The sequence below is a fragment of the Penicillium mononematosum genome, assembly GCF_028829835.1.
Source record: "Penicillium mononematosum strain IBT 11891 chromosome Unknown utg000003l:1.0-8172316.0:1.0-8177699.0, whole genome shotgun sequence".
In the NCBI taxonomy this organism is placed as follows: domain Eukaryota; kingdom Fungi; phylum Ascomycota; class Eurotiomycetes; order Eurotiales; family Aspergillaceae; genus Penicillium; species Penicillium mononematosum.
In genome coordinates, this window is record NW_026643273.1 from 4,178,667 (window position 1) to 4,203,003 (window position 24,337).

Here is a 24,337-nt window from a genome sequence, read left to right on the forward strand (position 1 = left end):
TACCTTGTCTAAAATAAGTCAGTTCAATAATTCAGGCAAATATGCGAAATCAGGCATTCGCAGGTTATACATCTTCGCGGCTGATCTCATGTACGTTTGCCCACATCAGCTGCCCCTCTGGTGCAACTTCAACTTTTAACACCTCACCTCCAAGAAGCCCTTACCTTTCCTTCACTCCCCACAATCATACCATGGTTACAACAATCTTTACTAATGGCCGCATTCTCTATCCCGGTCTATGGGGTGCCTTTGCCTCTACGCTGGTAGTTGAGGATGACCATATCGCGCATGTCGGCTGGGACAATGACAAAAGCGTTATTCAGATAAAAGCCACAGCATCGACAGTGGACTTGCAGAATCGAATTGTCCTCCCAGGGTTCATTGATGGCCATGTGCACATCCTCAATTTCGGTATGTCCCTGCAGAAACTCGACCTTCTGTCTTGTAAGAATCTCGCAGATATCCGAAATTCCATCACTTCCTATGCAGCAATTCATCCATCGGATCCACGCATTCTATGTCGAGGCTGGGTCCAGTCGGTTACGGATGGCAACGCTTTTGCTACTGTCTTAGACGACCTAGATCCGCGACCTATCTACATCGAGGCATTGGACCTCCACTCAACGTGGTGCAACAACGCAGCTCTCCAAGAGCTAGAGGCTGACTCGAAACCCGATCCTCCTGGCGGAAAGATTCATCGCTACGACAGTGGTACCCCGTCTGGTCTACTTGAAGAGGCAGCGCAGTTCGACATCGTCTGGCCATTTTTGGACCGGGTCACCCCGATGGAGAAGAAGGTGGCCGCAATTGATGCTGCAATCCGTGCGCATCAACGTGCTGGGTATACTGGAATCGTTGACATGGCCATGGGAGAGAGTGAGTGGGCGGCGTTGAATATCTACAGAAGCCAACGTGGGAAGCTTCCGATGCATGTTGCAGCACACTGGTTAGTGCCCTACTCAAAATGCGATGCCGATATCTGCCGTCATATTGATCGCGCCATCGAGATTCATCAAACTTTCAACCGCAACACCTCCCCGGAGTTTTGTATCAATGGCATCAAGTTACTCTGTGACGGTACAGTGGATGGGTGTACAGCGGGACTACACCAACCATATGGCGGACTTCCCAACCTCGTCGATCCCATCTGGCCTGATGATGCCCTTGCAGCAGCTATTCGCCGTGCTACTGATGCCGGCCTGCAGTGCGCCATTCACGCAATTGGGGATCGAACAGTGCAGCAGGCTATAGACTGTTTATCCCAAATCAAGCACCTGCCATCCTGTCGTCACCGCATTGAACATTTAGAGATAACGACCCCCGAAGACGCGAGAAGGCTGGGCCAGCTCGGAATAGTGGCCTCGGTCCAGCCTGTTCATCTAGACCCAGCAACCTTTGGGGCGTGGCCAGACATGCTTGGCCTTCAGCGTTGCAAGCGGGCTTTCGCTTACCAAGATTTTGTTGATGCCGGTGTCCATTTGGCCTTTGGCACCGACGCCCCGACTGCCGAACATCAGGCACTGCTCAATCTTTATGTTGCTACTACTCGCCGATCAGCTATCCATCCCTCTATGCAAGAGACTGTCAACCCCGAATTCGCTGTCTCCCTCGCGACCGCTGTCTCAGCAGCTACTGCGGGGGCTGCATATGCATCCTTCTCAGATTCGTGGACCGGGAGACTGCGTCCAGGATTGAGCGCCAATTTCGTTGTCCTGGATATGATCTGGGCCCCAGAATCCCTGTTAGAGGCTCGGGTGTGCCAAACCTGGTACAAGGGAAAGAAGGTGTTTGATGAAGAGACGGGTGATCTGTGATTTGAGGGCTCTCCTTTCGAACCATACTATAGCAGCGCTGAGAAAACATGAAACACGTTCCATTCACCCAATCCGAGCAATTCCTGTGCACTCAAACAATCCTGGAAAAAGAAAAATGCCATCACTCAACATGGCTGTTGCCCACAGCCGATTAGCCCGGGATTTCCTCGTAGGGTCACAGGAGAATAGACCTGAGAAGTACGATCAGGTTGATAATCTCAGAATGTGCATTCATGTTGACTTCCTTTTCTGCTAAATGATTCCAGGCTTGAGTTTCTGCAAATCTTCTGCTGTCCAATCTGTGACTAGCATGTGGCCGGGCTCATGGGCAAAGACCAGGCCTTCAATTTTATTACTCGCTGCTTCGACGGCAATTTGAGGTGTGACTCCACAGGCCTGGGATGAAGTCAGATCAAAGCATCGCGATTACCTACGTGTGTAGAACTGACCCAAAACACAGGAACTTCGCCCTCCTCGAATATTTGCGCTTCTCCAAAGTCCGGCTTTGCCACATCAAGAATTCCCAGTTGTTTTGCTCCATCCCAGCCCCAAGCGACAGGCTCTCCATGCGTCGACAGATAGGCCCGAGTGATCTCTCCTCACTCTCTCGATATGCTCCGGACGATACGGTCGCATGGATACAATACAGTGGCCACCAGTGAATATCCCAGCGGGTAGTAATGGAATGTTCGATCGGTACATTGCAACTACCGTGCCAGTCTTTTGGTGACGCGGGGGCAACCCTGCCGCCGTTAAGGCATCCTCAAATGAGAACGAGCATCCGATCAAAAAGCCCACATGATCCTTATTCCATACATCGGACAAGTCACGACGACTTTCAATACACTTCCCGGCTGAATATACTCGATACGTGGGGAAGTCCGTCCGAATATCAAAATCTTCGGAGCGAATACACTCTGCCGGTCGAACGGCACTTGGGTCCCCAGGGACGGTAATTCCTAGTAGAGGACAAGGAACTGGATTGCGCAAACACAAATCATGGAAATCTGCAGCATATTTTGAAGGAAGTACCAAAAGATTCGCTTGTAAATATCCCGGTGCAATCCCCGCGGTATTGGTGAGTTGATTATAGCGACAACGGAGTCGGGCCTCCTGAGCGATGATATTGTCCATGTTTGACCTTACTTTTAGAATACCAGATGACCTTGATATTGATATATCATATTGATACAACATATCTCCAATGAGAATACCCTCGGTTATCAACTTTCGGGATCCACATACCGATGGTCTGGGGAAAAAGCTTGGGGAAACCCCCAGAGATCAGCTAATAGGCCATAAACATGGTCTATCGACTTGCCTGTTCGAGTTAGGATCTGTTTGAATCGTCGGATTGGCTTGTAGTGGTGGATATCTCCTTTATTCCCCCATATTATTGGCCCATGTTGACCCTTTCCCCCCTCTTCAACTTCTCGCCTTTGTCTCTCTTATCACCGTCATCGGCCCGATAGACCCCCACACACCACTTGGCTTGTATCGTGTGGAAGATAGGAGACCATAGGAATCGATTTCACGATGATCTGTGTTATCGTCGCATTCATTTAAAATAAATCAATTGGTCCCCTTCAATCCAATCTCCATTTTGCTGCAACCGCATAGCAGCCATGTCGCACGATGCCGTTCACAATAACCCCTTGGAGCTCAAGGATTCCCTGAAAAAAGAGGATACCGAAGAAGCAAACTATGCCATGGCCGGCGAGTCTTTGGATGTGGTGTTGGATCCGAAGAAAGAGGCAAAACTACTCGTCAAGCTGGATGCTGCCTTTGTGCCCATCATCATGTTGACCTATCTTACATGTTTCCTGGACAGATCGAGTATCGGTGAGTTCTGTTGAATCTCCTTCGAAAGAGCATAAGCTCACAAAATATCAGGCAATGTCAAGGTTGCAAACATGCCTGAAGATATCAACGCTTCACCAGATGAGTTTTCGACCGCTGTCTCCATCTTCTATGTCACATATGTTCTTTTCGAAGCACCGTGGGCGGTCATGATGAAGAAGTTGACCCCTCGCAACATCCTGACGGGGCTCTGTATCATTTGGTCCCTGACCACCATCTTCACTGGATTTATCGAGTCGGTAGGCTCTCTCTACGCGACTCGTCTTATCTTGGGTGCTTGCGAAGCTGGCTTGTTCCCTTGTCTCAATCTCTACCTGACCATGGTCTATCGACGAGAGGAGCAAGCAAAGCGTGTCTCCTACTTGATGAGTTGCGCTGCCATCTCAGGTGCTGTGGGTGGTCTTTTGGCCTACGGGCTCTTGCAGATGGACGGGATTGGTGGCAAAGCCGGATGGAGGTACGCATGTCTCTATCCCACTGAAGTAAATTCATCGTTACTTACAACGTTTCAGATGGGTCTACATCATCGAAGGCCTGTTCAGCATCCTCTGTGCCGTTCTCATCTGGTTCGGGTTGCCAAACAACCCGGCCGAGGCCTACTTCCTCACTGAAGAGGAGAAATGGATGATGCGGGTACGCAACGAGCAGCGTCGCAAGTACATGGGAAGTGAAGAGTTCAGCTGGGACGAAATGCTCATTGCAATCAGAGATCCCAAGTTGATGTTCAGCAGTGTCATCCAGTTCTGTCAGGACATTCTCTTGTATGGGTTCAGCACTTTCTTGCCCACTATCTTGGGTGGAATGGGCTATGACTCTCTGATGAGCAACGTCTTGACTGTCCCCGTCTATGTCTGGGCTGCCACGGTCTTCATCGCAATTGCGTGGTGCTCAGACCGATACTCCAAATTTGCATCGGTGGGTTTAGCCCTTACAGTCTCCCATCCTTCCACGCTAACCTTTCACAGTACATCTTCACAGCCAATATCTTCGGTATTGTCGGTTACATCATACTGCTCACAGTCGAGAATACCGCTGTCCTCTACTTTGCCACTTTCCTCATCGGTATCACTACCTATACGTCTGTTGGTCTCAACGTCGCCTGGTTGAACGTGAATATCGCCCCACAATACCGCCGTGCTCTCGCAATTGGCCTCCAGCAGACAATCGGCAACTGTGCTGGTATTGTTGCCGGCCAGGTCTATCGCACATCGCCTTATGTGTTGGGTAACTCCTTCTCCTTAGGGTCCCTTGCGGTGGCGCAGATCACGGTAACTGCATATGGTCTCTACTTGCGCCGGGAGAACAAGGTGAAGGAGCAAATTATCAGCGGTGAAAAGGAAGAGACTCGACGAGTCCAGACGGGTGATGGAGAACTGGAATTCAAATATATCTACTAGATCAATGTCGACGTTGGCAAGGTATAAAACACAGGAATAAATTCACACCTTGTATAATCCATCTTTCTTGTTTTTCCTCTCAGAAGACTGGCACATCCTCAATATACCAACACAATTCACGTGGCATCGTGATACCGGAAACAGAACATCACCGGAGACAGCCGCAGGTGGTGTCATACTGTACATAATCAGAAGAAGTCCTTCATCACACTGGACAATTCTTCACCGTAATCAAATACAAAGCCCCTGTCGGGCATCTGCTGATAAGGTCCCTCATCTGGTGCAGGGCCCGTTCCCATTCCCATGATTTGATCCTCCAGATTTCCCACGGCTTCGAACCATTCCATCAACTCCTGTGTCATTTGTTCCCCGTCTTGTGGTGTTTGACTGTCGACGGTGGCAGGTTGGGGCAACGCGGGAGAATCGTGGACATTCAAATGCTCACTTTCAGCGACACATTTTTTCTGAACCCCCAGGCCCAATTGAGGACCCAGCTTACGGAGACTTCGAATAGACTTCCATAGTCGACGGGAGATATAAGACTGGGCTGAGACTCCTTTGACCAATTCCAAGGCCCAGTAAAATTCCTCCTTACACGACCCGCTGAACTGTGATGGAGCCTGTGCTACTGCCAGGAATAAAGCTGCAAGGGCCGAGACAAGGAACCAATTGAATGCCACCTGCTGCAATTGGTAGATATCGGATGTATCGTTCAAGCGGGTAATGAAGCGAATTGTATCTTTCGCAATTTCCACCGCTGTCTCTGACTCGGCCGGATACCGCATAACATTTGCTGAAGTATGAAGGACGGGACGGTGAATGAGCATGCGTAACTGATTAGCACGAAGATAAAGTAGGGCACGCAGTCTGCGCAGGCTCCGTGAGCCTTCGGTGGCATTCTCAGACTCCGCAGAACTCGGATGATCGAGCCGCAACGGGTCTGGAATAGCATGCGCCCAACGCAACACCTGCCAATCCAAATAGTTCATTTCCTCTTTCTTGATTTCGTTCGTGTTGTTAAATGCTGATATAAACTTCCATACCTTCGCTGCGATTCGGCTGTACCGGATCATTACACGTAGATATGGCGTTTTCTCGGCGGGCTCAGGCAGCCAAGGGTCAATATCTGTATCTTCCAGGGCAAACGGCATGCCAGTCCCAAAGCTCCACCGCATATCCAAAATATAAATAGACCAGAAGAGCCGCAGAACGCGATCCTTACCCGCGGCGATGATGGCCGGTTGATTCAGAGTTTCCCGTCGATGAAGACCTTTCTCGAGGCACATGCGCTCCACAATACCAACGGTGCGCCACGCCAGAATTTCCTCGTCCATTTGAAAATAGAATATTGACTACCGGTACAATTAGCATGTGCGAGCGTCCATGGTTGATTGGGGCATGACAAACCACGAGAGTCAAAAATATGATGTTCTTGATTTCAGGCGGACCCCAGACACAATTGTCTTGAACTTCTCGTACGCTGTCAAAGAGCGCAATGGCCTGTTCACTCCGGCCACTGGCTTCGGCGGTCAACGCACAGGCAAACACTACACGTAGAATATGGACATCTTCGCGAGACAGTCCATTGTGTCCATCGGGCTGACCAGTCGGTTCAATCACGCGGTCATTCTGGCCGTAGAGAAGGTCAACCTGGTCCAAAAGCTCCGAAAGCTCCAGAACCGGGTACATGACGCCCATTTCCTCCTCGTAGACTTGGCAAAGGCGAAGCGCCTCGGCTTTGGGGAGAATCCAAAGGGGATCGAGGGTCTGACGGGTCTCAAGTCCCTCATTTGCAGCCGATGGCGATGCCAGCGGTGATGGTTCTTGAGTCATATCGCCCTCGTCGCCAGCCTCGGCACGTTCCACGATCCCGCGCTGCTGCAGGCTGGACTTCGCAAGGTCGAAACTAAAGGCCGATGTCGTCGGACCTTGGAATGACGTCTCTCTAGCTGTTGACAGGCGCCTGATTGGACGTTGGGTAGGAAACTGCCCGTAGGTGCCGGTGGCGGAAACCCCTCCAGGAGAATGTTCGCTGCTGGCTATTGACCGGATACTAGCAGACAACTGAGTAATCTGGTCCTGCATGGCCCTCATTTGGTCAAAAAGCAGCTTGAAGTTGCTTTAAATAGTAAGGTTAGTCGTGTTCAAACGTACCGAGCTGGGGTGGGCATTACTCTTGCTCGTGGGGACTGTCTCGAGAATCCTCAACGTAAATGCACTCAATATGCTGGCGTCCGCAACGCTGACAAGGTGACTGGCCATTGCATTTTATTTTGCGACGTTTACATCCATTGCTTCATGATTTCGTTAGCCCTCAATCTCGAATAAAATATGAACTTTCCAAACTGACCAGGCTTTGGCGATGTATTTGCGGCGTTTCTTTCGGGGGCGATCATTCGTATTGTCCACCGAGGGTGGGTTATCCCATGTCTCGAGAACAGGGTACATCTGTGGATTATTCATCATCCAAAATGACTTCGGGATGCAATTGATTGCGATCAAAGGTTCATTTCAAGTGGATGGGGAGAGGGTGAAGAGGAAGAAAAGGGTGAGGTCGAGGAAAATGCGGGGAGATTCCGTCGGTGTGACAAGGCCGGGAGTCATAGAGGAGAGAGACAACTGGGGAAATTGGCAATAATTCAGGGAAAGGAGTCTAAGAATTAGCAGATCTTAGTAGATCTATGTTCTCTGCAATATTCTCTTATCACTCATCACTCAAATTTCTATTCGGTTCCTAAAGATGTGCCGGGAGACGTCGATTACATACATGTAGGTCTCAGGTCTATATCTATACTTCATTGCCTTTATTTCACATATATTCAAGTAGATACATAAATGGCCTCGGAAACATAGGGGAATCGTATCAGATAAAGCTTCCTCTTATAGATCTTTGGTGCGTTCATCGCTCTCAGCAATCCACTGCTCAAGCTTCTTAGGGTCGCGTGCACTAAAGCCAACCTTGAATGGCTTCGGCTCGGTTGTCAAGGCTGTCGGAATCAAATTGCACTCAATTGCATTCAGAATTGGTCGGTCGGCCGTCTCCTTCGCCGTGTGCATGTTGAAAGCAGTGATGAGGCGGATAAAAGCAGTGAACAGCTCGCGATTGGCGAGATGTGAGCCTGCACACATACGTGATCCCGCTCCATATGCATAGTGTGGAGTGCCTGCACCCTCACTGGCCTCCAAATAACGCTCCGGGATGAATTTATCGGCATCCTTAAAGTGATCTTCATCGTAATCGGCAGCCCAAGCATTCTATCAGACCCTGTTAGCAAAGTCCCGAAAGGGACAGAAGCAAGGCGCAACATACCATGAAGAAGGTCGTCCCGGCAGGGATTGTAGCTCCATTCCACTGGATATCCTTGGTGCTCTCGCGTGGCAGACAAATAGGAATGACCGTCCAGAACCGCAAGACCTCCTTGACCAATGCCGTCACATAAGGGACCTTCTCCTCCACCAAACATTTCTCCCAAGCATCGCCATCCGGGTATACCTCCATGATTGCATCATAGGCCTTTTTCTGAATTCTTTGGCCGTCTTCGGATGCCAGGTAGGCAATTCCCATAATCAAGTTCCCCGGAACGGTGTCAAGACCAGCCGACACCATAGTCAAACAGATCGATTTCACCTCGGCTAGACGATAGATGAGTACTCAACACCGACATTCACAAAGATTTTTAACAAGATTTTGTAACTCACCATCATTCAGCTTAGCCTCGGGATCCTTCAAGATATTACCAGTGATGCAAGGCTTATCGGTTCCCTTGGCGATTCGATCCTTGAGCATATCGAGCAAGTAGGTCAGATATTTATCACGGCGACCCCGGAAGTCGGCGGCCTCGTTGTTCATCTTTGGGGAAAATGCGTAATAGGGGAATGTAGTCCTGCCAGTTGTTCGAAGTACTGCGGAAGTTGGACACACCACGCTCCACATCCACAATCTCATGCAGCAGCGTATCATCCACATTGCCCTCGATGCGGAATCCATAGTTCAGAGTCAAACTGGTGTTGAGAGCGTATCGCTGGAAGTATGCAGTGGGATTCACGTCACGTTTGCCGTTCTGGCTGTCCCGGTACAGTTCTTTGATGCTGGAATTGGATTCAAGATCGATGATGGGCATATACGATTGCACGGCCGGTCGATTCAGCGCAGTGGCAGCTGCCTTGCGGCGTTTCTTACAGGAATCATCCCACGGGGAAGTTCCGATCGTGAAGCCCTGTGAACTGGAGACGACGCTGTGGAAAGTGTGGAAAGTTGGGCGGGAGATCAAAGCCGACGAGTCCTTAATCCACAATTGACGGACGGCGTCAAAGCTGTTGGCGAACACGATGCGCTAAAAGGGCATTAGATTATCAATGTCCGATTCAAAAGATATTTACCTAGTTAATTATTTACCTTGTTTCCCATGCGCACTTGGAAAACTGGGCCAAATTTCTTTGCCCATTTCCCCGTGACTGTGGCATGTTGATCTCCCAGCTGCAATAGATTGCCAATATGGGTATACCAGGAATCTCCGGGAGGCCTTTAATCTTAGGGATATCAGTGCGATTGAAGTATCGAATGATGAAATAAACCACCGTGATCACGGCGACTGCGAGTGTTTGGATGGCCATGATATAGGGTAAAACAAGGAATTGCAGACATTCGGTGGGAGAATGCATCTCTTATAGCCTTGCATCACCTGCATTTCGGCTACGGCATATTTCCGAGTTTAGAGACTCGCATAAAGAAAGCTGTTACATCCATGACATGTTCATTGGCCACCGGTCCCAGAATCAGTAAAGGCAGCTCTCTCATAGGTCCCAAGTCCACAAGTCCCCAGTTCGAAGATCTTTCTCCACCGCGCATAAGCGGAATGTTCATTCCGCACTTTCTCTTGTTCCCCGCGGAATGAAACTTCAATTCTTCCGCTGTATATCCATTTTTCATTTTTCATATTATATACTTCGCAACATCTTATGGACTCGTGTCAACAGACCCTGTCGAGCGGGAGTTGTCATACATCGATTGATCGTCTCCTCTCCGATAATCTCATCCTCTGCGATTCCCCGACGTCGCTTCCAATTGCGCTCCGTATTCGTGACATATCCGTCGCGCCACATGTCGCCATAAAATGCCTTTGCCTCCTTCTTTGTACGTACCCGTAGAATATCGTACGTACTGGCACTGGTTAGAGCCGCGTCTCGATCACGACTCATTTGGCCTTCCACCACCTGCACGTTGACTCCGAACGAGCGGAAGTGCGCCCCCCATATCCCGTTCTCGGTTTGGGTCATAAAGATGGTGACTCGGCTAGGTGACACGGGATATGCCAAGAGATAGGTGAGCGCATCTGCGTCCACGCCAGTTGGGATCGGACCAATAACAAAGCGGTGATTGTGCTCGATTGCATGGTTGATTCGGGATACATAGTGAGTGTGAAAATAGGATTCATCAGGTCCAGTATCGATCGGACCTGAAATGAAGGCAATTTCGTTTCTACTGGTAGGTTCCATGAGATCTTGAAGTTATTCGCGAGGGAGAATCAGAGAAAGATGAAGAAGAGGAAGAGAGATGAAGGCTCAGCCTTGGGCTCAGCCCCCGGGGCCATGCTACTTTAGGCAAGTCCGACTTGAGCCTCATATGCCTTGAACACGCACTTAGGTATCTGATGAGGGCTAGTTTTCACTTAACATTGTAGATACTAAGTTAATACTACAAACTTGTACAGATTCATTACATGTACGGTTTGACACATAAAATCATTCATCTAGTTATACATATAAACCATGATTAAATGAATATCCTCACTGGCAAAGGCGCCAGGACGCTAAACAAGAGAAAAAGAAAAAGAAAGACACATTAATGTACAACCAAACCCAGTACGGTCTTACACTCCACATGAAGTTCATTTAAATCAAACGTGCGACCCTAGCGAGGAGGTTGCGAAGGCGGCGGTAGCCCGCCTTGAGCCGACCCATGGCTGTAGACACGGTGATGTGTCGGGGTGGAGACACTGTCACCAAGCGATCCTGGAGGTCGTTGGTGAAGCGGCGGTATCGATCCAGGCGCGGATGACTGAGGGGGACCATAGCTTCCCATGGTGCCTCCGCTCATAGAGGGATGTAGAGCCGACGGGGGGGGTGTATGAACGACCGAGGCTCGCCAGCGATGCCATTGACCGGCCAGCCTGGGACTGGGGAGGAGGGGTGTTATGCCCGTACTGCGAAGAACCACCGGCCAAGTTGACAGGTGTCGAGCGGTGGGATTGCGGCTGATGCGACCCACTGACCATGGTTTGCACATGTTGTTGATAGCTGTGTGGCTGGACTGGATTCGGGGTTGCTGACTGGCGCGAATGCATGCCATACAGGCTGGCCGAAGACTGCGCTGGCGTTGGTGGATCCTGTCGCGATGCATACGGCATACCAGACCGTGGGCCAGGTGACCCGGGTCGATAGGAAGCCGGTTGCGAGGCCATATCTCGGGAGCCAGAGGCCATGGGCGGTTGAGCAGAGGAACCCTGGGAGAAAACGTTGGGATAAGCCGATCGTTGAGAGGCATTTGTTGGCGGGGGAGTCGGCGCTGGGGATGGCGCAGGAAGATTCGTCAAGGAAGATTGGCTCGGGGGCGCCGCGTAAGATGAATAGGAACCCTGACGGCCGCTTTGCTGCTGCTGTGGTGGCAGCGATTGGGCTGGAGGCTGTGGTGGAGTTTGTTGCGCCCGTGGATCGAACCGTGCCATCCAGTCATTATTCGCCGATGTGGCCGAGCCACTATAGCCAGGATACTCCGAGTAGCCGCGCGACGGTGGCTGATATTGGCTTTGCTGGGTGTAACCAGAAGGCTTTTGCGGCATACCTGACATAATACTGTCTTCATGGCGAGAGGGCCCGCTGGCCTGGTATGCGGGCCTTGGGTTTATGCCTGGGGTTACACCAGGGGCAGATGAAGCCTGCTCGCTGGCGAATCGTTTGCGCGGCTGAGGCTCTTCAGGTTCATCATTGAGGATGCTCATGATGTTAGACCGTTTGGCAGGCACCTGGCGAGTTGCATCGGGAGCCGGAGTAGCACTCGGACGAGGAACATCCTTCACTGGCGACAACCCAGGGCGAGGTGACTGGGCTAGACCCATGGGTTGACCTGCGAGCGAGTAATAGGGTCTTTGAGCAAAGGGATCGCGGTGAACAGACGAGATGTCCAGTTCTGGTCTAAGCTGCTGGATTGGCGAGCCGGGGGGTTGTGTCAAGCTGGCGTGACGCGAATGGGTCGATGAAAGGAGAGAAGTTGGCTGCTGAGCAGGCATATAGGCCTGTGCAGATAAAGGTTCCATCCGTGCCATATCCAGCGGCATAGAGCCAGGATGGCGCGAGGATATCGGGAGTTCTTGCGCACGAGAAGTGGCATGGGGCAATACCGAAGAGTCTCGTCTATCCTCTGTAAAATACCCAAGGCGTGGGCCCTGAATGCGGTGGGATGGTCCTCCTTGCGCGCGAATTGCCCGAGTCGACTCTTCAATTAGAGTTGCGGTAGAAGGCACTGGTGAAGCAGCAGAAGCTTGTGCGAGTGGCTGGTAGCGACCGACATTCCGGTCCTTGTCGGACGGAGGTCGTCCATGTAGGGACATGGGCTGCGGGGAGAGGCCAACAGGCTTGCCTTTAGGGAATCGTATTTCATCAGCCTCGACCATAGGATCCCCATGAGGGGCAAGTGGGCGAGGGATAATAGAAGACGGAGTTGCCTCGTATCGTCTCTTTGGCGCAGCACTTGGAATAGGAAGCGGCCCTGTGGCCTCACCGCGAGCCTTCTTCTCCTCGGCATCTGTTAGAATCAACTCAAAGTCTTTCTGGCCCGAGTCAAGGCGGCGTTGATAGAAGTTTTTGACCTGCACCATACACGTTAGCCGGCTAGTTGACAAACAGAAACATAGGAAACTGAGAAAGAAAAAACGAAAAGGAAACTTGGGATGAAAGGACTCAATACGAAAAGGAAAGTTGGGATGAAAGGACCCAATACGTACCATCACCGTTGTCTTGGTCTTCATCCAGGCCGAGATACCCTCGAAATCACGACCAAAGTGTCCCAGCAGGGCCGGGAAATCGCGCTGCTCCGGTACAGACCAGTAACTCGTTGGCTGCAAGGAGCCATACCCCGTCTCAAGCTGTTTGGTTGCCAGAGGCTGTTCAACCTCAGTAGACTCGAAGACATAAACTCCTTCTTTCGGCCGCCCTCGTCCCACCCTGCCTCGCGGAATTGGTGGCACGGATTCTTTTTCGGAACGCTCTCGTTCCCGGGCCTCATACCCTTCCAAGACGTGATCTGAGACCAACTCCATCTCGCTTCCAGGATGAAGTGGTGCTGGCGGTACAATCGGAGGCAGATTTTCCTGTGGAACTGTCGCCTGTGCCTTTGAATCCGGTTGAGTAGTGGTCTTCACGCGCCGTCCACCGCGAGTACCTCCGCCCCGTCCGCCACGCCGAGTCGACGATCTTTCCACCGGCTCGCCGTCCTTGCCAAGTTGGCCCCGACGGCCAACTGGCGCGCTCTCTGCCTCGGTGGAATCGCCAAAGGTGGGTGCCGCCGCACGCCGTGGACGACCGGTGTCTGTGACAGCGGGTGGCTCGTCCTCGCCAACAAAGTCAGGTTTCACGACACCCAAGTCTGCGATGAGGGCGTTGGACTTCGGTCGTGGACCCTTTCGAGTTCCCTTGCCCCGCTTACTCCAGCGTTTGTTGAGCTTGGCCTTGTACTTAATCTCTTCCTTGGTGAGATAGTAGTGTACGATACACTGCTGGAAATTCCGACCGGGCAAATATTCGGCAATCTTGCCCCACCGTTTCGGATGGGCCATGAAGGCGTCTGTAAAGATTACATGCTCCTCCGGGGTGAAGTCATTAGGGGGCGGAACGAAGCCGAAAACGTCCAGAGCCCTATTGCACTCAATGGTGTTGTTCACATCTTTGTAGATGCGAGCCTTTACCTCCCGCGGTTCGAGCATATTGGGAATGACCGCTTCACGGCCCAAATCTGGCCGAGCAGTAGCCATCTTGATTCGTCGACGTTCAAGCTCTTCTTGGGCGGAGATTTCGGAGGCTTTCAAAGCATTGAGAAAATCGAGCTCGCTATTTCCTTTGTACCGACGGCCTTCGCGGCCTTCCGGCATGGGCGCCGGGGTAGTTGCAACCGTTGACACTGGGGGAGAGGCTGGACCAGGGGTCACGGACTTCTTCTCCTTCATACGATCAAGCTCCCAAATGGCCATGCGCCAGAGCTTGTAGTGAGACACATACTCATCCCTAAGGACTGCGTTCTTCCTGAAATCTTCTGCTTGCACCTTTGAAAGTTCTGTGCTGAACGTGTCTCTGAGACGATTTTGGGTCGCAATGTTCTCGTGATATACATCCATTTCTGAAATGGGGGTTGGAGGGCCTGAGCGCAAGAATGGAAGGTTTTGGACAGTAACCTCACCAGGAGGTACCAACGGGGGATGATGGTTTCTGAAATCGGCTCTGGCTCGCGCTCGGGTAGTGTCGAAGCAAAGGAGACCACTCGTTCAGTGCTGGGATGATCGGCTGGCTCTTCATCCTCTACTGAAGGCAAAGGATCCACTGGTCGTTCTAACACTCGTTCGGCGAGTGGTTCGGGGGGGTGTTCAAGAGTCTGTTCGTTGGCTACCATTCCAAGTAACTGAATTTTAATCAAAAGAGCGACAATGGCGGGATCTTCCAAAGGCGACGGTGGCAGTTCTGCTCGGAGGGACTCCATATCCTTTTCAAAGATTCGCTTTCTTTCATCAAGATACTCCTGGGTGAAAACAATGTTTTCCCCGTCTTCCTCGTCACTTGAACCTTCAAAGTCTGGTATCAAGGCGGGTTTATCCGTGCCGCCCTGCTCAGAGGGTTCATTGACATCGCTCGTTTGAACGTCGACGGCCGATAAACTACGACGGGGTAGGAGGTGCAATGACGGGGAAACTGGCGAGGGTTCTCTCGCAGGTTCATGGGGGAGAATCTCGCCACTCTCAGGCTCGTCTGTCTCATGGTGTAAGAGGGGCTGCGTGGTTTCATTGGCAGGGGAAACACCTTCGCCCTCATCAACAGGCTCTTGTTTCGGCAGTGCATTAGGAATTGAAGGTGTTCGGCCGTAGCCAGGTCGCACCCATTGCTTGCTGCCTTTGCGGCCACGCGGGGAGGAAGCCTTCCATTGCAAAGCTCGAGGGCCGGTTGGAATGCCGGACGGTTGCATTCGAGGCGATATAGAGGGCTCACGGGATAATGCGCGCGGGGCAGGCGGCGGAACCCGTGCAAAAGTGGGGGAAGAGGTGAGTGAGTTCGACCTCCCGCCCCCAAATCCTTCGTTGGGCCCTACTCCCGAATCTGGCCGGGTCATGGCAGCTGGAGCGGTGGGCGGTGATACATCAGGGAAATGGATAGATGGTTTAGAGAGCCGATGAGGCGCAACTTGCTGCTTGCCAGCCTCCCGGGGTCCATCGGGACGGCTGCGAGGCTCAAAAGGTTGCGTGATCTCGGTCCTTTCTGCCTTGGGCCCTGTAGGAGGTTGGGCCGGTTGTCGTTGTAGGACTTCATAGCGGTCTCCCTCTGCGGGGAAAGTAGAATTTCGCGCCGTGCGTTGGTCTGAAGTATCTTTACTTGTGGAGACGTTCGTAATTGGGGCAGTCACCGAGCCAAAGGCGGGCACCTGGGGGGCCGCTGGAGGTGGTGAGTTCCGAATAATAGGTCCAGCGTTCTTCATAGCATCAGGGCGAACAGCATCTAGTCGAGGAGCATCCGGTCGAGCATCGGGGCGAACAGCATCGGGGCGAACAGCATCGGGGCGAACAGCATCGGGGCGAACAGCATCGGGGCGAACAGCATCGGGGCGAACAGCATCGGGGCGAACAGCATCGGGGCGAACAGCATCGGGGCGAACAGCATCGGGGCGAACAGCATCGGGGCGAACAGCATCAGGACGAGCAGCATCAGGGCGAGCAGCATCAGGGCGAGCAGCATCAGGGCGAGCAGCATCAGGGCGAGCAGCATCAGGCCGGGCAGCATCAGGCCGGGCAGCATCAGGGCGAGCAGCATCCGGCCGGGCAGCATCATGCCGGGGAGCACCCAGTCGGGGAGCATCCGGCCGAGCAGCATCAGGGCGCACGACATCGGGGCGAACAGAATCAGGTCGAGTACCGCTAGGTCGAACAGCAACAGGGTCGCTTCGCTCGGAATCTCGCGTAGGTTCCTGAACCGCAGTGCTGGGGATAATTGAAGGTTTCCGACCATGATCCACTTGGGGATGATCAGACAGGCGATCTGCTAGGGCTGGTCCAGCTCCAGGGCCGGGTGCTGTAGGAGGATGTGAGGAAGTGGTTGAGCCACTGGCTGCGCGGCTATCTGCACGGCTTGGGGGGCGGTCCCGTTTCCAAAAGTCCACTGGGCGATCACGGTCCTCGCGATCAGGTCGTCGGTTATCCCAATCATCGCGACGGTCAAAGCGATCTCGACGATCCAAGTCGCGATCTAATTCTCGATCTCGATCTCTCGGACGTGGAAGGTCACGGTCACGATCTCGATCCATCATCCGATCGCGATCTAATGCACGATCCCGGTCCATGTCTCGATCTCTATCGCGATCCACCATCCGGTCACGTCCACGCCACGGTTCGCGGGAGCGACTGCGGCGACGGAAAAGATCGCGATCATCGAGGAAAGGTGGACGACCACGACCGCGGCCTCCTTCCCAATCTCCGCGACCACGCCCTCGCATGCCTCCTCGGTGCATATGGCCACCATTTGGAGGTGGACCTTCCGGGCCGCCCGAAGATGCGGATATGATACTATCTCTCGAGTTGCGCCGCATCCGAACCAGGTCAAAATCGCGGCCCGGGGGCTCCCTTATGTCTCGAAAGTCGCGCGTCGGTGATCTTGAGCGGCCTCGGCCAAAGCCAATCCGGTTGTCTCGGGGGTCAAAATCGCGGTCGCGGCGAACCCAGTCCCTGTCCATATCGCGGCGAAACGGCGGGCCATCGCGGTTATCTCGAAAGTCGCGATCTCGATCACGGTCTCGTGGGTCACGGTCACGGTCACGGAAGTCGCCACGGCCATAACCCCTACCACGACCACCAAAATGGCCACCACGAGGGGAATCAACAAGGGCCCGAGGACCACGCGGTGGATCTCTCCCAAATGGTGCAGGTCCGTCGTCAGGACCACGAGGACCGACCGGGGGCGACGGTCTCCAAATCGATGCGGAGAACGGTCACGGGAATTGAACCCGGACGATGGGGGAAATCGGGAGGACATTATCGCGTCATGCTATCACGAAGCTACAGACTGGTTAGCGCTCCAGCACGTTCAATGTACAGTGCAATTCAGCCCAAGGCGGTTGGAATGCAGAATCCGTCACATACCCAAAGATGGAGAACGGGCACTCGGGAGGGTCTGCACGTGACAAGCAATGCACGGACCGAAGAATTGAAGAGCACGGATACCCGATCGGGTAAGGCGCAGTCTGTTTCAAGTTGGGAGGGAAAGATCCAAGATCCAAGATCACCTGAGTATGTTCGTTTCCTTTTTCTGCTCTGCGATTGCTAGATTTGATCTGGTTAGACCATAGCAAATGGACAGTTCAGGTTGACAAGACTGACAGATTCGTCGAGATAAAAGGATTTAACGTGGAAAACAAGAAACACTAGCACGTTACAAGATCGGCGAAATCATGCGAGCTCCTTGCGCCGGATGTTATGCAACACAAGAGTACCAAAGAGGAACGAATAAAGGAAGAGGAATATATCGGGAATACTGGAATATGTTAGGAATTTGTTCAGAATATGAGTTCGTGAGACTTCAAGGGGCTCGGCACTAACCCGGTTGAATGCTAGTGTGGTGGGGATGTGCCTCCTAAACTCTATTCACATTGAATGTTCTTGGTATAGAAGGACCTGGGCAAGTACTATAGTACCTTATTGCAGTATAGACAAAATCAGTAGAGTTATAGAAACGGTAGATATAAAATATAAATGTTATAAGAGATTCTTCATTCAAACATATCTTGGAGAGTCTCCAAGTGTGAAATGGTAGCACTATGAAGGGATTTATGCCTGAGGCAATATGGTGTCAAGGCACTCAGGCATTCAGGCATCAAGGCCCAGACTGATGCAGTTCCCCCGCCAAAAAGAAAATAAAAAAAATAAAAAAAAGATCAACTTGCCCCTCCCGAGGTCTCTTCTACTCCAAACTGACCTTCTTTTTTGGCTCGACTTGTTTCTTGTCTCAGCTCTATAAATCACTTTGTACGGATTTATTTACTCTCTCTACAACTATCTACCTTTTTCTCTTTTCTTTTCTTTCCTTAATCTCATCACAAATATGAGCGCTCAGCAGCCTTCAGTAATCCCCTCCTCGGTGACCGAGTCCGTCCTCCAGAGCTCGCAACCGGTCCCAGAGGGATCTCACGTGGTGAGCGGAGTGGATTTCGATAAGTTTCAAGGACGAGATATCACTGTCGCAGAGATGGTGGACAACTTGGCCCATACCGGTTTTCAAGGCAGTGCAGTCGCTGAGGCTGCTCAAATCATCAATGAAATGGTACGTCTGAACATTATTGCAATCTATGAATCCTTCGAGTCTGACAATTTCTTAGCGTGCCTTCCGTGATCCCGAGACAGGGAACAAAACCACCATCTTCCTCGGCTATACATCGAACTTGATTTCATCCGGTCTTCGGGACACCCTACGTTATTTGGTGAAACACAAGCATGTTTCCGCCATCGTGACCACTGCTGGAGGTGTGGAGGAGGATTTGATCAAATGCTTGGCCCCTACATATCTTGGATCGTTCTCGACTCCCGGTGCTGGACTTCGTGCAAAGGGTCTCAACCGCATTGGCAACCTTCTGGTGCCCAACAATAACTACTGTTCTTTCGAGGACTGGGTGGTGCCCATTTTGGACAAGATGCTGGAGGAGCAGGAGGCTGCAAAAATTAAGGCTCGGGAGACTGGAAACGAGGAAGATGAGCTTCACTGGACGCCAAGCCGCATCACCGAACGATTGGGTCGTGAGATCGACCACGAGGATTCAGTTCTGTACTGGGCGGCCCGGAATGGAATCCCCGTATTCTGTCCCGCCCTGACGGATGGATCACTGGGTGATATGCTTTACTTCCATACCTTCAAGTCTTCTCCGCAACGGCTCCGGGTGGATATTGTGGATGATGTGCGCCGTATCAACACCATGGCTGTTCGGGCGACACGCGCCGGTATGATCATCTTGGGAGGTGGGGTGGTCAAGCACCACATCGCTAATGCATGTCTGATGCGGAACGGAGCCGAGCACGCCGTGTATGTGAATACCGCGCAGGAGTTCGATGGCAGTGATGCGGGTGCGCGGCCGGATGAAGCGGTGAGCTGGGGAAAGATCAAGGCGGATGCCAAGTCTGTCAAGGTGAGTTTGATCTATTGTTCTATTTCTTTAGGGCCGAGCTAACTTTCATATTTCTGCTTTTAGGTCTATGCTGAGGCCACGGCAGTATTCCCTATGATTGTGGCTGCTTCATTTGCCCGTGCCCAACCAAAAAATTGATTTCACTTTTTCTCTCTCGAGTCTGCGGGACTTATTGCCAAGCAATGCGGGAACCCGCGGTCTAGAAATGGTTTCTTTTTCAAAGAGCCAATCAGTGTCACTCCCCGTTAAAAGTGGTCCGTTCTGGGCAACCAAGGGTCTTTGATCTGGAATTGTTTCAACATTGATTAGGATTGGCCTACATTTTACAATCCGGTGTACTTCTGTGCAGGTATAGCCCTGGAGGTACGTTGATCCGATATGGCTATATGCCCCTGAGGACAAAAGAGTTTTCCGAGGTGGCGTGCCCCAACCCATTGGGAGGCCCAGTGGCGAAAGGGGGGAAATTCGATGGAAATTCGATAAGAGTCGCCACCGAATGTTCCAAAAATCGGCCTTTTAAGGATATTCTCCCCTGAGTGGGGATCGGCACACCGACTTTGTCATGTATAATATAGGAATATGTACAATATGGACCTCTGTATATGTTGAGACTACATAAGTAGGTATATATGCATACATATATACTAATCTATACCATACCTACCTACATTAGGTATGTAGGTATATAAATACATAATACACCTGGGCATAATGTAAAGGCCGAGTCTATACAAAATGGACCCACTCGGCAACTTCCCCCGGACTCTTCCTTTTTTTTTTTATCTTCTTTTTTGGGTTTTCCTTTCTTTTTCTGTTTTCCTCTTTTCCTTTTTACTTTCGGACTTTTTCTTCTGTTCTTCTTCCCTTCTTTTCCTCCTTTCTTCCCTTGTTCTCTATTTTCTAATCTGTTCATTCGTTTCTCTCGTTCCTCTATCGCTTCTCCCCACAGGGTATCTCCACAACCTTCTTATCCGATAAGCTCTTATCAGTCTTTATACAGTATACGCTTTATATATTTGCTCAAACACATTCGTTGGAACTATTCGTTTTCGAAGGCAATGGACCCTTTACCCAATTTGTCAGTCCCAGAGACTGAAGTGGAGGATACGGTGAGAACGAATACAGAGACCGAGTCAGCAACCCAATCCCCCGAATCATCACGTTCAACTCCTCAAGCTGCGCCAACACCGCCCTCGGAAGAGCTGGAACATGCCTATTGGGCAGAGTACGAGGAGGACACAACCGTCCCAGATGAGGACGAGATAAAAGAGATTGTCAGCGGTGATTCGGATTATAGTGCCAGTGATCGTGCGTGCCCACCTTGCAAGACCATACAGTGTTTACTGACCCCGTGACAGACAAATATTGGGAATCCAACTTCTTTCGGGATTTGGGAGATCCAGAATACATCCCTACCGAAAAGGCCCGCCTCACGTGGACGTTCAAAGGTGTTCGGGGCACTCCCGAAAACCCGAACCGTGATAAAATCATTCGCTCTCCACCGGCATTTGTTGGGGGTTATTGGTGGCGAATCAAGTTCTATCCTCGGGGGAACAATGTCAATGCATTGAGCGTCTACCTCGAGTGCTCTACCACAATGCCCGCTCCAGAGGGGAAGCTCCCTGAAACGGAATTTACGGTCCGTCGAGGCCCAGCCGATGCCTCACTGGATGATAGCGCCCCGGAGATTCAAATAAAGACTACAGCCATGGACGACGCGTCGGCCTGGTTTGAGAACTACAAGTCTCAATATGCTGCGGCCACGGACACCCAATCTGATAATGGAACCTCGGACTCTTGGCGTGTGTCTGCACAGGTTGGTGTCATTGTATACAACCCACAAGAGCCACGCACTGGGTGGATGCAGTCTTCGTGCCATCAATTTAACGCTCACAACCTGGACTGGGGGTGGACATATTTCCACGGCCCATGGGACCAAATTCATTCGCGCCGGCGGGGTCAACATCGTGCTCTCCTGAATGACGATACGCTCTCGTTTGACGCGTACATTCGTGTAGTGAACGACCCCACCAAGTCCCTCTGGTGGCATCCCAGTGATTCCGAGCCGACTTGGGACAGCATGGCGCTGACCGGTTACCGACCTCTGGGCGACTCGATCATCAATCATAGCCCAGAGGTAGCCGGGCTTGCCTCGTGGCTGCACATTGCTCCGTTTTGCAAGATCATCCAAAGTGTTGACGTACTTGAACATCTCACCAATGCCGATGCTAGGCCGAAGCCTCTATGTGATGCTCTTCAAAGGCTTCTGTGGCAGCTTCGCCGCCAGACACTCTCCGCGAGCTTTGTCGATACGGACGGCGTGACCAGTACTTTGCGCAATCTCCACGAGTTTTCGAGCGATGTTTCCGAATTTTGGGAGCGCCTACGTCGCAGTTTGGAGCTAGAGCTGAAGGGAACGGAGGCTGGCAAACAATTCGCTCAGCTATTTGACAGTCCGGTTGTAAATCGTCCATCTTCTGATGGCGAAGTCGCCGTGAACATGCTGCCGACTGACTTCAACTCGCATATCTACGTGCCAGTTGATCAAGCCAAGTCTACCTACGAAGCCGTTAGTGGATATTTGAGTGCTAAGCCCGGTCGATGGTCGCTTCCACCGCTTCTGCATTTGGAGTTTGGCCGCCATACTCTGGATAAAGGCAAACGTTGGCAGCTGCGGTATGATAAAGTGGAGTTGGATGAGGAATTAGACCTAGCTCCGTGGGTGGTTGATGGCCAGGGTAACAAGTATGTCCTTTATGGTTATATTGTCCATCGTGGCCGCCGCACCTCGGGCAAGTTCTTTAGCATCCTTCGCCCTGCGGGTCCGGGCACCACCTGGCTAGCTTTTGACGATGGCAGCGACAACCGCGTGGAGTGCTTGACCCAGAAAACAGCCCTGGGGCCACACCTCGGTCTTGATCCTTCCCAGACTGTGGATCATAAGAAGGGTCATGACGTACCTGTTGTGGCAATGTATATCCGTGGAGACATGATATCGGAGCTTTTGCCTGGTCCCCAAGGGCCTTGGGAAGTTCCCGAGGCCTTGAAACAATATTATGAAACAGGCGTATATCACTCTGGTGATAAGCCTACGCATCATGTCCAAGTTGAGGTTTATGCGCTTCCACAATATGACCAGTTGACCAGCCTGTTTGACTCCTATGATCTCATGGCACAGGCCAAAGCAGCAAACAGTGTCATGTACATGACTTTGCCCCGCTCATCACGCTTAGCAGAACTACGCAAAAGAATTGCTATGTGGAAGTCCTCAGGCTCTGACCACATTGCTCCCGAGCGGGTTCGTTTCTGGCAGATTGGTGACTCCTTTGCTCAATCTGGATCATCGCTGGCGTTTGATCGCACTACGGATTTGAATGTTCCCCTGGATCCATCATTGAGTGTCATTCGGTTCTGGATGGAAATCATATCGGAAGGTACGTGATTTCATTCGCTTTTGTTTTTACCACCACCCCGCTAATCCCTAGCAGAAGATGCTCAATTCTTCGCTATCCCTGATCCTCCTGCGATGACCACTTCAGAGGATAAGCCGGATGACATGGTCGTCGAGAACTTGATACACGAAGCTTCTGAAAATGTGTCATTTGTGGCCGAAGGAGATGCCGTGGCTAGCTCATCGGGGAGTGCTCCCCATGAGGGTCCTGCTGCGTCAGATGCAGATACCGTGAACTCTGTAGTCGATGATGGATCACTACCTCCATTAGCCACATTGTCTCCAGAGAATGGTTCTTTTGCTACTGAAAGGGCAGAAGAGGAAGTGGTGTTAGCTGCTGCTGCCCGTGATCAACAATCCGCGGTTCCTGTTACGGCAGATCCGTCAACAGAAGCCACAAGTTCCGCTCCTGTATCACCTCCCGAAGTTGTGTCTTCTGTGTCAGAAGTCGCGCCTCAAGCACGGACCCAATCAGAGGTCAAGTTACCTGTTGGTCATACTTACTACTTCATTCAAATGTTCGACGCAGACAATCAAGTACTTCGTACCGTGGGGTCATTCTTCTCCAAGCTTGATTCCAACGTCAAAGCGTCCATCAGGCGCCACTTACAGCGGCCTCTTCGCCAAGACTTCCTCGTGTGGAAACGAGTCGATGGTGCTGCCGTTACCACAGTGTCGCCTGCTGACAGCTTCGATGATGTGGTTGCTCCGCACGGGGCTTGTTTCATTGTGGGGGATAAGCTGACCAAGGATAAGTAAGTACACATATATCCGGTTTCCGAGGTTATCTTTGCTTCTAACACAGACACAGGCGTACTCAACTTGCTTTATCGGGATTGTTCACCAGTCCTGACCGTCTGGTTCAGTACCTGTGGGCCGAGTCTCGCGGTCATCCAATCCAAGGTTTCACCGGCGTTAAGACCATCGAAGCCAACTTCACCAGCGACTACTACAGCGGTCACTTCCTCAAGGGGTATCACCATGGAAGAGGCAAGCACATCTCTAGCACAGGCATGACATACGAAGGCGACTTCGTATTTGGCCGACGTCACGGCCAGGGCAAGCTAAATTACCCCACTGGCGACTCATACGACGGTGATTGGGTCGAAGATGTATGCCATGGACAAGGTACTTACATTGAGAAGTCGACAGGCAACAAGTATATCGGCGGCTTCAAAGATGGCAAACGCCATGGCAAGGGCATCAGCTACTGGGAAGTGGCTGACGCAGAGTTGGATCTGTGCCAAATCTGTTACACCGAGGAAATGGATGCCGTCTTTGCTGAGTGTGGTCACCTTTGTTCCTGTGTGACTTGCGCGAACCTCGTGAACCTGTGTCCGATGTGCCGCAAAGAGGTTAAGAAGGTGATCAAGATTTATCGAGCATAGAGTGGTAC

The 24,337-nt window shown here is 51.7% G+C and overlaps 8 protein-coding genes across 8 annotated transcripts; 4 read left to right on the top strand and 4 right to left on the bottom strand.

Annotated features, from left to right (window-relative positions):
- Window positions 1–191: 191 nt before the first annotated feature.
- On the top strand, window positions 192–1,814 carry N7519_006577 (amidohydrolase; the record flags this gene model as incomplete). The annotated part of the gene is made up of 1 exon (XM_057293353.1): window positions 192–1,814. One exon carries the CDS (start codon window positions 192–194, stop codon window positions 1,812–1,814), a length of 1,623 nt encoding a protein of 540 aa, XP_057148164.1.
- A 252-nt stretch (window positions 1,815–2,066) lies between these two features.
- Window positions 2,067–2,948, bottom strand: N7519_006578 (DUF1445 domain protein; the record flags this gene model as incomplete). The annotated part of the gene is made up of 3 exons (XM_057293354.1): window positions 2,067–2,210; window positions 2,264–2,374; window positions 2,418–2,948. 3 exons carry the CDS (start codon window positions 2,946–2,948, stop codon window positions 2,067–2,069), a joined length of 786 nt encoding a protein of 261 aa, XP_057148165.1.
- Window positions 2,949–3,439: 491 nt separating this feature from the next.
- On the top strand, window positions 3,440–5,071 carry N7519_006579 (uncharacterized protein; the record flags this gene model as incomplete). Its single annotated transcript, XM_057293355.1, has 4 exons — window positions 3,440–3,656; window positions 3,708–4,131; window positions 4,187–4,589; window positions 4,640–5,071. The coding sequence occupies 4 exons, from the start codon at window positions 3,440–3,442 to the stop codon at window positions 5,069–5,071; spliced, it is 1,476 nt and encodes a 491-aa protein (XP_057148166.1).
- A 188-nt stretch (window positions 5,072–5,259) lies between these two features.
- N7519_006580 (putative C6 transcription factor) lies at window positions 5,260–7,537 on the bottom strand (the record flags this gene model as incomplete). Its single annotated transcript, XM_057293356.1, has 4 exons — window positions 5,260–6,423; window positions 6,479–7,190; window positions 7,246–7,365; window positions 7,422–7,537. 4 exons carry the CDS (start codon window positions 7,535–7,537, stop codon window positions 5,260–5,262), a joined length of 2,112 nt encoding a protein of 703 aa, XP_057148167.1.
- A 414-nt stretch (window positions 7,538–7,951) lies between these two features.
- N7519_006581 (cytochrome P450) lies at window positions 7,952–10,567 on the bottom strand (the record flags this gene model as incomplete). Its single annotated transcript, XM_057293357.1, has 7 exons — window positions 7,952–8,326; window positions 8,382–8,704; window positions 8,771–8,921; window positions 8,992–9,405; window positions 9,468–9,526; window positions 9,577–9,663; window positions 10,051–10,567. The coding sequence occupies 7 exons, from the start codon at window positions 10,565–10,567 to the stop codon at window positions 7,952–7,954; spliced, it is 1,926 nt and encodes a 641-aa protein (XP_057148168.1).
- A 503-nt stretch (window positions 10,568–11,070) lies between these two features.
- On the bottom strand, window positions 11,071–17,051 carry N7519_006582 (MYB DNA-binding domain protein; the record flags this gene model as incomplete). Its single annotated transcript, XM_057293358.1, has 4 exons — window positions 11,071–12,936; window positions 13,072–14,480; window positions 14,534–16,546; window positions 16,703–17,051. The coding sequence occupies 4 exons, from the start codon at window positions 17,049–17,051 to the stop codon at window positions 11,071–11,073; spliced, it is 5,637 nt and encodes a 1,878-aa protein (XP_057148169.1).
- A 1,364-nt stretch (window positions 17,052–18,415) lies between these two features.
- On the top strand, window positions 18,416–19,628 carry N7519_006583 (deoxyhypusine synthase; the record flags this gene model as incomplete). Its single annotated transcript, XM_057293359.1, has 3 exons — window positions 18,416–18,634; window positions 18,690–19,490; window positions 19,554–19,628. 3 exons carry the CDS (start codon window positions 18,416–18,418, stop codon window positions 19,626–19,628), a joined length of 1,095 nt encoding a protein of 364 aa, XP_057148170.1.
- Window positions 19,629–20,548: 920 nt separating this feature from the next.
- On the top strand, window positions 20,549–24,329 carry N7519_006584 (putative MATH and UCH domain protein; the record flags this gene model as incomplete). Its single annotated transcript, XM_057293360.1, has 4 exons — window positions 20,549–20,798; window positions 20,849–22,924; window positions 22,979–23,696; window positions 23,753–24,329. The coding sequence occupies 4 exons, from the start codon at window positions 20,549–20,551 to the stop codon at window positions 24,327–24,329; spliced, it is 3,621 nt and encodes a 1,206-aa protein (XP_057148171.1).
- Between the last annotated feature and the right edge of the window lie 8 nt (window positions 24,330–24,337).